Raw genomic sequence first — 17644 nt, forward strand, 5'->3', positions numbered from 1 at the left:
ATGTTTTGCTCTTTCCTCCTCCATTCGGCCTCCTTGAATTCATAGAATCATAGAATCTAAGAGTTGGAAGAGACCTCATGGGCCATCCAGTCCAACCCCCTGCCAAGAAGCAGGAACATCGCATTCAAATAACCCCCGACAGATGGCCATCCAGCCTCTCTTTAAAAGCTTCCAAAGAAGGAACCTCCACCACACTCTGGGGCAGAGAGTTCCACTGCTGAACGGCTCTCACAGTCAGGAAGTTCTTCCTCATGTTCAGATGGAATCTCCTCTCTTGTAGTTTGAAGCCATTGTTCCACGTCCTAGTCTCCAAGGAAGCAGAAAACAAGCTTGCTCCCTCCTCCCTGTGGCTTCCTCTCACATATTTATACATAGCACTGTTGGTCACAGCTGACCTCCAGTTCTCATTATCAATGCCACAGTTTTTAAGGTTAGCTTTAAGCACATCTTTAAATCTCTTTTCCTGACTACCAGCATTTCACTTTCTGTTCCTGAGATGAGAGTATAGTAACTGCTTTGGGAGACAGTGATCAGGCATTCAGACAATGTAGTCAGTTCAGTGAAGTTGATGGCAGAAAAATAATTGCTTCAACGCTGGTGGTCTTTGCTTCTTCCAGAACAGAACACTGTTGCATCAAAGCCCTGAAACACATTTTTCACCACAAACCACACTCTGTCCAGGTAATCCAGTAAGTAAAAGTTTATTTAGAGAAATTTTAAAAAAATCAATCTAAAAAGTTCAAAATTTATATCCAAAATAGCCAAAATCCTTTCTAATACAGTCTCAAGAGTAATTCCCAGATATATCCATAAACACAATACCACAAATCCAAGGCAGGCAACCTATGCCACACACGAAACTAGAAACAAGAACAGACTTAGAAACTTGAATCCCCAAAACGTAGAACCAGGAATTGAGAGCTGTTCACCTAAATACAACATTGCTCTCACAAAGGATTGTACCAGCAGAAAACCACTTAAAAGGCCTCAATCCCCCCATGACATTATTCCTCACACACCTGCTTTTCCTCTCCTTATCTCTAAGCCACTGGGAAAAGCGAGTCTATCTCTGTATTGTCAAAGGCTTTCATGGCTGGAATCACTAGGTTCTTATGGGTTTTTTCGGCCTGCATCTATGGAGGATGCTTGCCATAGATGCAGGCGAAATGTCAGGAGAAATGCCTCTAGAACATGGCTCTATAGCCCGAAAAAACCCACAAGAACCGAGTCTATCTCTGTTGTACACTCTGCCTCCGAAGTTCAAAGCACCTTGATCTGGACAAACATTCATCTCCCACACTTCTCTCAGCTGGCATTTCTGGCAGATTCTCATGAGAATCGCTTTCTCCAGTCTCATGGGAACTTCCAATAGATTCCAAAACAACTCTCTCCAAGCCACTTCTACCCTCCTTTGGGCCCTCCGAATCTATCCTAGAATCCCCTTCCTCATCTTCTGAGCACTCAGAATCAGACCAGGTTACAACAAATATCGATGTTCTTATATCTATCTTTCCAAGATATTTGCAGGATTTTTCAGAGGCAACGTTGATGGAATCGGTCCAGAAGTTGAGTGTGATGTCACATGTGACAGTTCACACTGATCATTACCCATAATGCGGGTGCATTTCAGATACAACGTATGTCACATAAAAGTACCCTTTTGTCCCTCTGAGAGCCATTTCTGAGAGTGCAAAAAACCAGCATCTTGCTGTCTTACTTGCTCAAGCACGGACAAAACTATTTGCTAACACTTCAATGGAACCAGTTTTAAGAGTTGAGTAAACAAATGATGTGCTCATTATGAACATCTAATTCTCTTTTTACAGGGCGAGAAGAAATTATAAGACATCAGGAGTTGGGAAATGCAGATCAAAAACAGAAGCAAACACAGTAGTTCTGGTCCAGGATAAAGAGATAAAAAATCAACAGCTGAATGATGTATTTATAAAGAGAAATGTGTGTGTGTGTTCTGTAGGAATCTTTATTAGGCCAAATGGTACCTTACTTTTATTTTTCCATCTTCTGTTTTTGTATCACTTAACCTGATAAAAACCTCCAAGAGAACTAATACCAACTTGATTGCAACAAATACCATTGTTCAATGGCTGGTAATAAAAGCAGAGCAAGATCTAAAGCAAATTCCATTAATCCTGAGTGTGTTTATAATGCTTGGACAACAAGACAAGAACTAGAACTACTTCAAAAGAAAAATATTTATTTTGTCACCCTGGGACTTGTAGTTTAGGGGAGAAACATTTAAAATGCTCTTTCAGAGACTTACTGTGCCTCACTATACTACAAGACCCAGAATTCTGCAGGAGGCAGCCACAGGATTTCAGATGGGATGCATACTCGTACCTACTCTTTAGATTTGTAATATGAAAAACAGCCCTGTGAATGCCTATTGTTTAACCAGCAAATCCAATTCAGAAGGTTTCTTGCCACATATAAGAGTCCACTCACACCACCAATAAGCACAATTCAACAAAGACAATCTGAAAGTAATATATCCTGTCAGAGTATTCCTTCAGTGTTCCTTAAAATATACTTTTAAGGAACCCTGTACAACCTCTGTACATCACATTCATTGACCTTGCAAAGGCATTCACACAGTGAATCGCAGTGCTCTCTGGACCATCCTCCAAAAAAATGCGGGTGCCCTAACAAATTTGTGAACATCCTGCGGCTCCTCCATGATAGAATCATAGAATCATAGAATCAAAGAGTTGGAAGAGACCTCATGGGCCATCCAGTCCAACCCCCTGCCAAGAAGCAGGAATATTGCATTCAAATCACCCCTGACAAATGGCCACCCAGCCCCTGCTTAAAAGCTTCCAAAGAAGGAGCCTCCACCACACTCCGAGGCAGAGAGTTCCACTGCTGAACGGCTCTCACAGTCAGGAAGTTCTTCCTAATGTTCAGATGGAATCTCCTCTCTTGTAGTTTGAAGCCATTGTTCCGCGTCCTAGTCTCCAAGGAAGCAGAAAACAAGCTTGCTCCCTCCTCCCTGTGGCTTCCTCTCACATATTTATACATGGCTATCATATCTCCTCTCAGCCTTCTCTTCTTCAGGCTAAACATGCCCAGTTCCCTAAGCCGCTCCTCATAGGGCTTGTTCTCCAGACCCTTGATCATTTTAGTCACCCTCCTCTGGACACATTCCAGCTTGTCAATATCTCTCTTGAATTGTGGTGCCCAGAATTGGACACAGTATTCCAGATGTGGTCTAACCAAAGCAGAATAGAGGGGTAGCATTACTTCCTTAGATCTAGACACTATGCTTCTATTGATGCAGGCCAAAATCCCATTGGCTTTTTTTTTCTGCCACATCACATTGTTGGCTCATGTTTAACTTGTTGTCCACGAGGACTCCAAGATCTTTTTCACACATACTGCTCTCGAGCCAGGCGTCCCCCATTCTGTATCTTTGCATTTCATTTTTTCTGCCAAAGTGGAGTATCTTGCATTTGTCACTGTTGAACTTCATTTTGTTAGTTTTGGCCAATCTCTCTAATCTGTCAAGATCGTTTTGAATTCTGCTCCTGTCCTCTGGAGTATTGGCTATCCCTCCCAATTTGGTGTCGTCTGCAAACTTGATGATCCTGCCTTCTAGCCCTTCATCTACGTCATTAATAAAGATGTTGAACAGGACCAGGACCAGGACGGAACCCTGCGGCACTCCGCTCGTCACTTCTTTTCTATGATACTTCATCTTGTTGATGGAATGCTTCTCACCGGAATGGAAATTATCTATTGGACAGATGGCAAGCTGTTTAACCTCAGCAGACTGAAAGCCAAAACCAAGGTTACAACAACATCTGTTATAGAACTCCAAATGTCAGTGTGCTAGAAGAAGCAAAGACCACCAGCATTGAAGTGATGGTCCTCCGCCATCAACTCCGCTGGACCGGCCACGTTGTATGGATGCCCGACCACCGTCTCCCAAAGCAGTTGCTCTACTCCGAACTCAAGAATGGAAAACGGAATGTTGGCGGACAGGAAAAGAGATTTAAATATGGGCTCAAAGCCAACCTTAAAAACTCTGGCATAGACACTGAAACTTGGGAAGCCCTGGCCCTTCAGCACTCCAGCTGGAGGTCAACTGTGACCAGCACTGCTGCAGAATTTGAAGAGGCATTAATGGAGGGCGAAAGAGAGAAACTTGCCAAGAGGAAGGCATGTCAAGCCAACCCTGACCGAGACCACCTTCAACCTGGAAACCAATGCCCTCACTGCAGGAGAAGATGTAGATCAAGAATAGGGCTCCACAGTCACCTACGGTTCCCCTAGAAAACTGATCCTGGAAGACTATCCTACTCGGCCAACGAGGGATCGCCTAAGAGAAGAAGACTTTTAAGTTAAGATAGCTGGTAGAATGCAGCAGTCCTTTCCCCGTGTTTTAACTTTGAAAACTTTAAATTATGGAAAATAATTTCGGCAAATGTCTGTACCTGGTAACGGATTTCCAGATGCTTTGCACTCCAACTGTATTGGATTGTTCACAATCACAGTCTCGTTTATCATCTTCCCTGCATCCTTCAAATTGGGTGGCTCTGGAAGCAAGCAGAATATTAAGATCTCAGTCATTTAGCCACCACATGCCATCTTTCTGTAAGCTAAGCTGTCTTCTATTATTATCAGCATAAAATTGAACATTTAAAAAGTTCTCAAAAATCTGATTACACTGACCCAAGAATAGTCCAGACATAATAAAACCATTTTGTGAAGCTTAGAGTATATAAAACTGAAATATTTCCCTTTTCTGCTCTCCTCTGGAACACTTCTGAATTTCTGGTGCTTCCCACCATAAAATAATGAGAAGGCAAAGCAAAGCTCACAGTAGCTATGAAAGATAGAAAACTAGTGTCAACAAGTTCAATTCTTGTACAAAAAAACTGCTTTTCGGTAAGCTAGGCTTCATCAAAGGAAAACCTCTTGGATGGCTTACTAGCTGTAAAACATGTTCTGGGTCTGTAGTGGAACTATTTGTTTTTCAATTCCTGACAAGCTCACCAAGTGATATTTGATTGCACCCATAGAATTTGGCTAAATATTGATATAATTGCAATTTTGATTGGAAACCTAACTCAAAACCAAAGGGACACATTCTAAGTATATGGAAGGGAGACATATCTCTCATATACCCAGTTTTTTTTCAATTGAGAAAGATAATAAAAACTCGCTTGTTTTGGTAATACTTGTCACAGAACTTTAGAATTGTTTTTCTTCCTATGTCAGGGAAAGAATCATGGTTGAGTTCCAGATGTTGTAATGGGATAGAATCTAGTCATTGTAAGAGCTGTGAAAGATTTACTGTAAGATCATCAGCTAGCAAGACCAATTTAAGCAATAAGAGGAGAAAACTCAAACAGGCCGTCTTATTTATTTATTTTTACTATACTTGTATACCGCCTTTCTCAGCCTATCGGCGACTCAAGGCACTTTACAATAAGTCACAATAACAAAATACAGATTAGGCATCAAACAATATAAAACCACAATAGAAACAATAAAAACCAACATCAGTATCATTAGCGTTCTATGGACGTCTTGTTGTGATATCCAGGCCTGTAGCCGGGGGGGGGGGGGGGGGCGGGTTTAGGGGTTCACCCTCTCCCCCCGAAGATTTTCAGGTTAAAAAAAACTAGTTTACTCATGCATTTTAACTGGTTAACCAAATCCCCATGCTAAGTCTACCAGATGCAAAAAATTAAGAGTCCCTCTCAAGCAAATATTGACAATTTATTCACACTGTCATTACTTGCAGCAATAGCCCATGTAGCGAAGCAACCAAGTTGGTGGGTGGGTGTGTGTTGAATGCTCTCATTAAGGAGGCCAGACTTGGTGGAGGTGGTTGACAGGGGCAGAGCTGCAGGCTACTGAAGGCTGCTCTGCCCCCTGCTGTGCTCTTTGCTTCAGCGTGAGCTAGGAGGCAGGTTTCAAACCCCCCCCCCCCATTTTCAACCCCTCCCCTGAATTTTTTTTCTGGCTACGGTCCTGGTGATGTCCATTTGCAACTTCATCAGAGGGACGACTCCCCCCACCCCCAGTGCCATTTTGCAAGACTCCGTGCCATTTTTCCAAATGCTGGAGTAGTGCTGAAGTGTGCTGACCATTGGAACCAGCACAACACAAGAGCTTCCATAGGAAGCTTCCACTCCAGTTGGGGGCAGGTCTTCAAGCCCATCTAGGATGCTACAAAGGTAAGTGTGGTGAGATCCCTAATCAACTAGCCATTCCCAAATTGCATTTCTCCGAGTGTTTTGGGCTTCAACTTAAATAAACTCTAGTCATCTTGGCCAATTGTCAAAGATTCTAGGAGCTCAAGTCCAAAACATGCGGAAAGCCAAATTTTAATCTGCTGTCCTCATTAGACAACAGCTCATCTGCATCTATTTGAAGAACATCTGTGGAAGCCCAGAAAACATAATTTAAAAACTGCCTATAAACATTACACTCACAAGATATCCTATTCTCCCCCATTTATTGTTCTTGTCTTTTCTTCCTTCTGCTGACCCCAAAGTGAACCTATTACAGAGTTTTCTTGGCAAGTTTTGTTCAAAGGAGCTCTAGCATTGCCTTCTTCTAAGGCAAAGAGAGTGTGACTTCCTCAAGATCATCCAGTGGTTTTATGGCTGGGCAGGTATTTGAACCCTTGCTTCCAGAATTGAAGTCCAACACTCAATCCACTACACCATGCTATCTCTTATTCTCCAGTGTACTTGAAACTTAACTATATTTTAACTATATTTAACTATATTATTAACTACATTATCTGTGAAGGTGACAAGAATGAAAAGATAACAAAATACAATAATTCAAAATGTTAGCAAAGAACAAGAAAAAATTGGCACATGTGGACACCTGAGGCCCTTTCTACACTGCCATATAAACTCCAAATCATCTGTTTTGAACTGGATAATATGGCTGTGTAGACTCAGATAATCCAATTCAAAGCAGATAATGTGGATTATCTGCTTTGAGAACCTGGATTATATGGCAGTGTAAAAGGAGCCTCAGAGAAGCTGGCAAAATCAAAAAAACTATGTTTGGTTAGGAAAAACATTACCATATACATGCAGACGGACATGATGCTGGGCTTCCCCAGCTGCATTTGTTGCTACACAGGTATATCTGCCAGCATCTTCCATTAGGGCCCTGGGAAGCTGAAGGATGCGCCCTGAGGATTCTAGCTGCTCCAGAACAAAAGAAAATAAATTAAAAAGTAAATTCACTGATCTATATACAGCCACTGAGATTTTCAGAAGAAACCACCCACAAAAAATATCATGGTAACCGCTCTTTCCATACATTACGATTAGGGCTGGGCGGTTTCGTTCGTTAATTTCATAATTAGTTATTGATTAGTATTTAAATTAGCTTACGATCCAATATTGAGCCATGCAGGAGCAACTAAAAATCGAAACGAATTTTTCAATTTATTTCGTAATTGTTTCGTAATTGGTTCAAAATAGTTTTGAAATCGTTTTGAAATCGTTTCGAAATTGTTTTGTTATTATTTCCGTATGTCTGGTGCAAGTTTTATAGTTGTTGTTTGTTTTATCAGTGATAAAAAAAATAAATTATCACACCAACAGTCAACAACAGAGGGAGAGGGGAGCTTCAGAAGTTCCCCCTGTCCCATTTGGAGGTTTTTTTAGCGTATTGCTTCCGCCATTAACGAATCAATTCGAAATTTACGAAATTTCGTAAATAACGAAATTTTTTTAAAGAAAAATTCGGAATTCTTTTAAAAAACGAAACGCAATCGACCCCCTAAAAACTAAACGAGTTTAGAAACAATTTTTTCCGTTGTTACCCAGGCCAAATTACTATATCTTCCATCAAATATAGTAATTTGTGGGAAAACTTTACTATAAGGTTTTTATAATAAATATTTAGGTTGTTATGTGTGAAAATTGTTATGCACATATATCACTTATATCCATATTCTGTTTCACTTTTTGTGAATTTGATTGCATTTTTACTGAATTTATTGCATATTATTGAATTTAATTTTAAGAAACATACAAGCAAAAAAAAAAACACCCCCAATTGAACAGATGTAAGCAATTAACAAATGCCATCATTCCAGTATATCTGCAAGAGTTGTATTATTGAACTTTGAGTTCAGTAGTTAGGGTAAATTATAAAAAAATGATTAACTATTATATGTACGCATATACAAATCAGACTCATGTATTGAATGAATATTTTATTTTGGTCAATGGCAGGCGGTTTCAAGTATAAGTAAAGGACAGGTTTGGGAACCAAAATTATAGACTGCGGATAGGTTGAGGGTGATTCTGTGGAAAAGAAGAAGTGTCACATCGCTTCAAGGGGCCTTACACCCCCTGCCTCTATTTTCCATAGAGCCAATCCAAAAAAACCAAAAGTAATGTTGCAACCAAGAAATTAGAAGGAATTGATGAGTCTTATAAGTTGTCCCACAACAGTGTTCGCTTTCACCTTTTGCCACTCCACTCAGAGAAAGAGACAGTTCTGGTTTTCATAAGAGTTAAGGTACAGTATTTATAGTACCTTAAGTCCATTAGGCAAGCTTTTTGTATTGATTTTTGGACTAAAATTTCTAGGCTTATATACATGAATATATACAGCATATTTCACTTACAAGCTTTGTTTTAGTATTATTTTAAAACTGAGTGTCTTGTGAAAACACTATTGATGACCAAAGGATTGATCAGAATTTATGGCTCAGTCTTATAGACTGAAAGGAGGCAGTCTTTTCCACCAATAAGCCATATTGGTTCTGGACAAGTTACTCGTGGTGCTAAGAGCAGGCAATGGTGATAATCTGGGGCTGTTTTAGATCTCAGTACTTACTCTAATATTTGCTCTAGCTGTGTTTACAGGCTGGCTGTCTTTTAACCATGTAATCAAAGGACTGGGTATGCCATTGACAACACATTGCAGGGTTACTGGTTTGTGGATGACCACAGATCGCTCAGCAGGTCCAGTTGATTTGATTGTTGGAGGTACTGCAAAAAGAATCTTATTCAACAACTATACAAACACAATATAATATAAGGCATCTGTAAAATGGATCAGAAACTTGGATTATTTATTTATTTATTATTTACTTTATTTGTATACCGCACTCTCTCAGCCCGTAGGCGACTCAGTGCGGTTTACAGCCAGGTCAATATACAAAGTGCACAACATTAGCATTTAAAAAACAGTAACTAAGGCAACTACATCAATATAACAATATAACAACAATCAGGCACAGATTAACACCTCCCAGCAAGAGATTTTCCCAGGCTCAGGCAGGCCTTCAAATGCTAATGAAGGTGATCAGTTGAAACATTCACACCTAATTTTTGCAGTTTAAATTTCCCGGGAATGTGGGAGTTTGAAGAGAAAGCAGCAAATTATTACTTTCTGTGCAGAAAAAGGTGTTTGCTGAGCACTGAATGCTGTTTTCTGTTCAAAAACACTGCAAGCATGTTTTGTGCTGAATAAGCCTTGAAGTATGGTTAGTCTTAGAGGTTTTAATGTGTTTCCCACAAAAGCGGGGGGGGGGGGTTGTTAATATTGCTTACTGCTTTCTTCAAAGTTGAAAATACCAAATAATTGCATCCCGTTGACTAACCCAGCTAGCACTGATGAAAGGTGGTGGAAAATCATATTACCATAAAATTATAAAATTGGGACCTTAAGTGTCCAGTCCTTGCTAATACAGGAATCCACATCTAAAGCATCTCTGGCAGGTATTTTCCCCACTGTTGGTGAAAAAGTCTCCAGCAAAATTCTGGTGTTGTCTGCTGTACTTTGATGCCATTCTTACTGTCAGCAATCTCTTCCTGATATCTGATTAATATAATCTTTCTCATTTATTTAATTTATTTCAATTTGAACCAGTTTATTTTCTAGAGCAGTGTTTCTCAACCTTCCTAATGCCGCGACCCCTTAATGCAGTTCCTCGTGTTGTGGTGACTCCAACCATACAATTATTTTGTTGCTGCTTCATAACTGTACTTTTGATACTGTTATGAATCATAATGTAAATATCTGATATGCAGGATGCATTTTCATTCACTGGACCAAATTTGGCACAAATATGCACAAATTTGAATACTGATGGGGTTGGGCGGGGGTAGATCTGAACCAAACTTGGCATGAATACTCAATATGCCCAAATGTGATCAGTGGTGAAGTTTGGTGGTAAAAGGCCTTGACATTTGGGAGTTGTTGTTGCAGAGATTTATAGTTCACCGAAACCCCTGCAATGGTAGAATTGGGCCAAACTCCCACACAGAGCCCCATGCCTTGAAGAGACTCACTGGCATGAGCCTTCCTCCATCCTCACATGCTGTCCCTTGCCTGCACATGTGCACGCCTGCTCTCCCCTTCCCACCTGGAGTATCAGAAACAGCCCTCCCCTTGGCTGAGAGGCCAGCTGAGAGGCCAGCCAATCACAGTGGAGGAGGGCTTTTGTGGGAGAATTCACCATCTGTTTCCAAAAAGGAAGAGGAGGACAGACTGAAAGATCTTCAGCCTTCTTAGTCAAAGGAGTCCTTAAGATCTTCAGAAATATATATTTTCTGATGGTTTTGGGTGAACCTTCCCAGGGGTCCCGACCCCCAAGTTGAGAAACACTGTTCTAGAGCAACAGAAAGAAACTTCTCTTCATCTTTCATGTGACACTTCATCAGATATGTGAAGATGGCTAACCTATCAGCACTCCATCTTTTCTTCTCCATGCTAAACTCACTTCTCTTAACTGTTTGTCAAAAAGCTTGGCTCCTGTTTTCTTCACAATGGTTCTCACCCTTTTCTGGACATGTTAATACTCTTTTAAAATTGTGGCACCTAAAATTGGACACAGAACACTTGACCAAAATACATCTGTTCTACAACATCTAGTGGGGCAGACATTCCTCACTTCTGCACTAGAGGGAAGGGAGGAAGTACAGTGTTGCCGCTATATAACTCTTCCTTTAATCTGAGTTTTTCTTGGTCTATGAGCTACATGAAAAACTGTCTGAAAATATTGAGTAGAAAATGGGAGGGTAAAGTAGGCAAAATAAATAATACTAATTTTAATAATGTGAACTGTACCATTACTTACTCTACGTAGTAGGGCTGGGCGGTTTCGTGTGTTAATTTCGTAATTCGTTATTGATTCGTATTTAAATTAGCTTACGATCCAATATTGAGCCATGCAGGAGCAACTAAAAATCGAAACGAATTTTTCAATTTATTTCATAATTGTTTCGAAATCGTTTCGAAATCGTTTCGAAATTGTTTCGTTATTATTTCCGTATGTCTGGTGCAAGTTTTATAGTTGTTGTTTGTTTTATCAGTGATAAAAAAATAAATTATCACACCAACAGTCAACAACAGAGGGAGAGGGAAGCTTCAGAAGTTCCCCCTGTCCCATTTGGAGGTTTTTTTTAGTGTATTGAGCAATCGCGTCTGCCATTAACGAATCAATTCGTAATTGTTTCGTAATTGTTTCGTAATTTACGAAATTTCGTATATTTCGAACTTTTTAAAAGAAAAAATTCGGAATTCTTTTAAAAAACGAAACGCAAAAACCCCCTGAAAACGAATCGAGTTTAGAAACAAAATTTTCCGTGGTTACCCAGCCCTACTACGTTAACTGTTTTGATTTGCTTTTGGTATTGCTGTTGTATTATGTTCTGTTGTATTGTGTTTTGAGGCTTCAGCCTGTGTGAGCCGCGTCGAGTCCTACGGGAGATGTTAGCGGGGTACAAATAAAGTTAATAATAATAATAATAATAATAATAATAATAATAATAATAGTTAAAATTCTGGAATTCTCTTCTGATGTATTACATAAATTACAACATAACTAAACCTACATGATAATGAAATCTATATGTTTTCACAAACACACACATTGCAATTATAGCTCTTGGAGAAACAACATACCATGCACAGTAACAGCAAATTCCCTCTTGTTATCACCCGCCTTATTTGTTGCTATACACTGATAATGACCAGTGTCTGACATTTCAGCCTGTGAAATGAAAAGCTTACGTCCATTCAATAAGATCTTATATCCAATTCCCCTTTCAATAGGCAGGCCATTTTTCAACCACCTAGTAATCAGAAAAAAAAAGATTATTAAACAGATAAAATAGAGGCATAGTTACTAACATTTTCACACACAGGGATATCGACCTCAGAGTCTGGGCTTACCATGATGCCATGGATTTTTTTGAGCTTAAGTTTCATACCTCTCGTATTATATAGGCTGGTGAGTCCCATTTCTACTATGGGTTTTAGTCCAAACTTTAAATGAACTCTCTGAGGTGCCACAGCTAATTTCCTATATGGTTCAGAACTTTAGCTAGATATTCCTTTAAAGATGAGACTTTAGACTGAAGCAGATTCACTGCCTCTTTTGCCTGGAAGACATTAATTCCTACTACATTCAGTAGGGAATAAGTATCAGCCCCCTTGATCAAAGACCCCAAGACCCCTCCTGCAATAAGAAACAAAACAGCATTTTAGTTAGACCTTATGAAGGATGGAGCTAGAAAAGAAGGGATTGATGGTTGCTCCTGCAATATATATATATATATATATATATATATATATATATATAGCCCTGTGCTGCAGAATTTGCTGCAGAATTTGAGGAGGCACGAGTGGAGGGTGAAAGAGAGAAACGTGCCAAGAGGAAGGCGTGTCAAGCCAACCCCGACCGGGACCGCCTTCCACCTGGAAACCAATGCCCTTACTGCGGAAGAAGATGCAGAGCAAGAATAGGGCTCCACAGCCACATACGGACCCACAAGAATATTGAAAGACAATCATCCTCGGAAAGCGAGGGATCGCCTAAGAAGAAAGAAAGAATATATAGCCCCTGTTGGCACAGTGGGTTAAAGCTCTGAGCTGCTGAGCTTGTTGACTGAAAGGCTGCCGGTTCAAATACGGGGAGCGGCGTGAGCTTCCGCTGTCAGCCCCAGCTTCTATCAACCTAGCAGTTTGAAAACATGCAAATGTGAGTAGATCAATAGGTACCGCTCTGGCAGGAAGATTCCATTGTGCTCCATGCAGTCATGCTAGCCACAAGACCTTGGAGGTGTCTATGGACAACACCGGCTCTTTGGCTTAGAAATGGAGATGAGCACCACACCCCAGAGTCGGTCACGACTGGACTTAAAGTCGGGAAAATCTTTACCTTTACCTTTACCTTTATATATATATAATGCCTTGCAGAAATATTACAGAAAAGATAGAACATCTACAATAAACTGAGTCGCAAAATATATCAACAATGGGGGTGGGGGGGGCATTCCTAGCCAGTAGGCCTGGGCGGTTTCGTTTCGTTAATTCGTAATTCGTTAATAATTCGTTAATTTTTTCAATTACAAAACGATAACGAACCATTCTGGAGCAATTATTAAAAAAACGAATTTTTAAATAGGTTTTGTAAATGCTTTGTATTTCATTATTGTATTCGTTTCGTTATTGTTCTGAGGTCGTTTCGTTATTATTTCCGCATGTCTGGGCCAGTTTTATGGTTTAATTAGTGAAAAAAAATTATAATATCACACCAACAGTCAAGAACAGAGGGAGAGGGAAGCTTCAGAAGTTTTTGGAGGTTTTTTAGCGTATTTCGCGGTCGCGTCCGCCATTAATGAATCGATTCGTTATTGTTTCGGAAATCGATTCGTTAATTTTTTACCATTTACGAAATTTCGTAAATATCGAACTTTTTAAAAGGAAAATTTTGTAATTATTTTAAATAACGAAACGCAAAAACCCCCAAAAAACGAATCGATTTTAGAAACAAATTTTTCCGTTGTTACCCAGGCCTACTAGCCAGCCTCCTTCAAAAAGAAATTGGGTCACATTGCATTAGAATTGTATTTTCACTAGCAACCACTTAAGAATAAAAGCAATAGCATCATAAGAAAGAAGTTCTTTCTCTTTTCATTAAGTTTGTCTGCTGATCACTTGTTTCTGCATTTAATTATTACATTCTTTTGGATTTTACATCCAAAAAACTGAGGATTTGTTTGCTTTATGAATTGCGCTGTAGCCCCTTACGTTATTGTTGGTAGAGGTGTCCCTGTTGCCGGGCAGTCCAACTCCAGGGGACTGTGGAGAATCACAATGTAATCTGAAGATTCATCTCCCCCTTCCATATGTGGTGGGACTGCAGAGAAAGAAAAGAAAGGGGGCAGCACAGATAGAAATACTGTTATAATTTATTTATTCTTTCACACTTCTTTAATTAATTAAAATATATATTTCTAAAAGCAGATATTTTCCCCACACACACCTAAGATTTCCACATCATATTTTATTTCCTTTTCTCCAGCTATGCTGGTGGCCACACATACATACTGCCCATGGTCAGTCTCTACAGTGTTCAGGATCTCCATCTTCCTTCCCCCAGACATAATGTGAAGGTTGTCACTTGCTTTCACGGGGATCCCGTTCTTTAACCAAGTCAACATAGGAGGTGGATTGCCAGCTGCATTACATTCCAGAACCAGTGAACTGCCAGCTACCACTTGTTTGCTCTGGATTGTTTCAGAATCACCCTCAATAACTGGAGGAACTGAAAAGAAAATGGAGAAAAAGGAAGAAATGTAATTATTGATGCCAAATAATATATTATTATATGTAATAAATTCAATCTCTTCCTATTTAATTCAGCTGCAGAGAAATTTTCTTGACCAATCATGTCTAATTTTAAAAGTTGAATGTTTCCAAATGTATTCATTGTACAATTGTCTTTCCTCATAACAGGAGATCCAGATGGTATCATCTATTTACAACCGTAATGTCTGATGTTTATTCAAAACTATTTTCTTACAACAAAAATAGAATAGCTGCACAAGATGCTATTTTAATTTGTAACACTAGAATCATTCCATCTGGAAGAACCATTGCTCAGTGAACGCTAAGCAGCATCACAACTATAAATAGGAAGCATTATCTCACTGATAAAACTTACCTCCAATAAGGAAATTATGCCTAGTGGACATGTTTAATATTTACATTATTTGGATGCACTCTTTGTTCATAGCTTTTCCATTCAGTAAAGCCAAGTGATTCTTATTGTCAATTTAGCCATTATTAATGCTGGTTGTGGCGATGAGAGAGATGGAAGAGTCACATGTAACAGATGATTTCTTCTCATATTAACAACAGGTTTGGAAGGTAACATTTAAAATACAGTACAAAGTAGAGCTTGGAAAATGGAACTCCCCACTCTTACAGTCATGCTTATTCTTACTGATGCTTCTTGAGGTTCAACACAGAAATGGCTGTGGAGAACAAGAGCTAAGAGATCAGTGGTACTCTAGGTCACATTTTATTTGGCATATGTTTTTATGGTTTATGGTTTATTTTATGATTATTTATGGTTTTATGGCACATGTCTATGATTTACTGGTTTTGTAGATTCATTTCTTAGTAGGCAGATAATTATAGCTGAAAACTGAATTGAGGAGAACGGGGAATATAAAATGCCTTGCCCAACTTACCGGGCAGGGATGTTGTGGCGGAGGGTGCTCCCTTACTCACCATTTCCTCAGTGGCTCCTTCTTCCCAGGAGTCCCTGCACACTGCGCACTAGCAGCCAGCCAGCCAGTCTATCAGGGGTGGGCTATGTCCTTCTCCCTGATTGGCTGAGGCAGGGCATGTGTTGGATCCACTGGTGAGCTTAAAAGCAGATGCTTGCCAGCTCGCTGACCAGTTGCTCTTCAGCTGTCCCATCCCTCCCATTCATTCTGTAATCAGTAATCTTGTGTGATGGCACTATTTATTTCTTGGTCATGTTCTTTGTCACAACTTGTGGGCATTTGACATGGGCCCTGGATCAGGTTTGCATACCTCCTCCCCTGTTTGGAAGTGGGGGGATGTCCAGGTGGCTTATGGGGGGGGGGGAGTGGCAGTATCAATGTCCCAAGTTGGAACTGGTCAAATAACTGCCTGTGACCCCTACCCTGTTTATGTGGCATTGGTCAACAGCAAGCTGTCCGATTCCTGATTCAGGACCCATGCATGATATCCAACCCTGTTTCATTGTGACCAATAAACAAGTTGTGGCCTTTTTTGTTATCCCAAAACTTTGTGTTTTGTTGTTCTTGGGGCTTTGGTGGATGGAGGGTGGTCTCCCATGCCCACACAATGCAAGAAGCATAAATTTTGATGAACATCTTTACAGTGGTTTATAGAAACTGTAGGCAGTAACATACATCCACTTATGAGGAGTAAGGATTTTTGAGGAAAGGTGCAACCGTATGTGTATGAGAAAGATTGGGTGGACCAGAGTGAGCCAAAGTTGCATGCAGCATTTGGGGCCCCAAAGCATAACTCCTGAAGACCCTCAAAACTGTTGGACCAAGTAAGTATTTTTTAAAAAAAAATCTGTGTGAAAATTGCAAGGAGGAAGAGAAGAATGTTAAGTTTTACCCTTCTCTCACTCAAGTTATTTTTTAACACTTCTGCTCAACTCGATATGAACTGGGCTCATCCCTGAAACAACTGTAAGCCTGAGGCCAAATTAGGCCACAAGATTCCAAAGAATGGATATAGGCAAAGGAAAGGGACAATTGCTGTTACCAGGTCTAAAAGCTATCAAGTTGGTCACAACAGCATCCATCTTTGTGAATACCCACGTTCAAATAGTAACTATAGCAAGGCAGAGAGTCTATGATTATTGTCCATCTCTTCTTACCATAGACATCCACCTGGAATATTTTTTCAGCAGTCCCAGCTACGTTGGTGGCCTGGCAGATATACTTAGCAGAATCAGAAGCTTGAGCATGCGGAATCTGAAGAAATTGCCCCTTTTCCAAATAAAGGGCTTGCAGATTAGAAATAATGACCTGCCCATCTTTATACCAAATTATTGCAGGAGATGGGATTCCCATTGTCTCACACTCCAGTTTTATCATGCTGTGTAACAATGTTGACACCTCAATGGTAATATTTCCTCCTTTAATTGCTGGTGGGACTGTTGGCAGAGATGCAAAATAGAAACATATTGTAAACAAGGTAAAAAGAAAGCAGATACGAAATCCTTAACAATGCAGGCAAAACATGTTTATTTAATTTTTTTAAAAAAAAATATTAATTGTAAAATGTTCCCTGTAGAGGAATTATTTTTCTCATTGCCACAACAGCAAAACAAAGCAAACACATGCAGCAGAGTGGAGAAACATATTTTCAAAGTAATGTAAACCAGCCCCTCAGATGGTGTTGTAGTAGTTTTACAAGGTATTTAGTCTTCTCTTCCAGAGAGTGCTGTTGCCTAGCTAAACAACAAATTTTTCGCAGCTCAAGACACAACCACACACCAAGGCTATAGGTTTTGTAGCTTATTGAGAAAAAGCAAAATCAAAACAGAGAACTAAAGATGCAAAAGTTCCATAGGCAAAACAGAGTCTTAAATGCAAAGGCAAAGTTCCCAAGATCCAAAGGCAAATAACATGAAGCATAGTCCTTTAGCATTGGTTAAACAAGAGTCCATGGCAGCAAGACAAGGTCTCCAAAATCAGGATCAAAATCAAAGTCCCAAAGAGCCAGAAGCTTTCTGCAAAAACCAAGGTATTTTCACAGAAGTTAACAGGGTATAAGCAACATTGGACTGACAAAGAATAACCTTCGACCAGATCATTAAATATGT

General features: G+C 39.8%; 1 protein-coding gene across 2 annotated transcripts in view; it reads right to left on the reverse strand.

The window, feature by feature from the left end:
- The window catches only part of HMCN1 (hemicentin 1), a 379978-nt gene that overhangs the window by 178123 nt on the left and 184211 nt on the right, over window positions 1-17644 (reverse strand). For both annotated transcript variants that reach the window (XM_067467610.1, XM_060774510.2), the window contains exons 31-37: window positions 16694-16972; window positions 14285-14566; window positions 14050-14158; window positions 11920-12089; window positions 8845-8999; window positions 7070-7193; window positions 4452-4553 (exon numbers count right to left, since the gene is read on the reverse strand). In XM_067467610.1, coding sequence (XP_067323711.1) covers window positions 4452-4553; window positions 7070-7193; window positions 8845-8999; window positions 11920-12089; window positions 14050-14158; window positions 14285-14566; window positions 16694-16972 — 1221 coding nt within the window. The remainder of the gene's footprint in view (window positions 1-4451; window positions 4554-7069; window positions 7194-8844; window positions 9000-11919; window positions 12090-14049; window positions 14159-14284; window positions 14567-16693; window positions 16973-17644) is intronic.

Source organism: Anolis sagrei, chromosome 4, assembly GCF_037176765.1.
Source record: "Anolis sagrei isolate rAnoSag1 chromosome 4, rAnoSag1.mat, whole genome shotgun sequence".
Lineage (NCBI taxonomy): Eukaryota > Metazoa > Chordata > Lepidosauria > Squamata > Dactyloidae > Anolis > Anolis sagrei.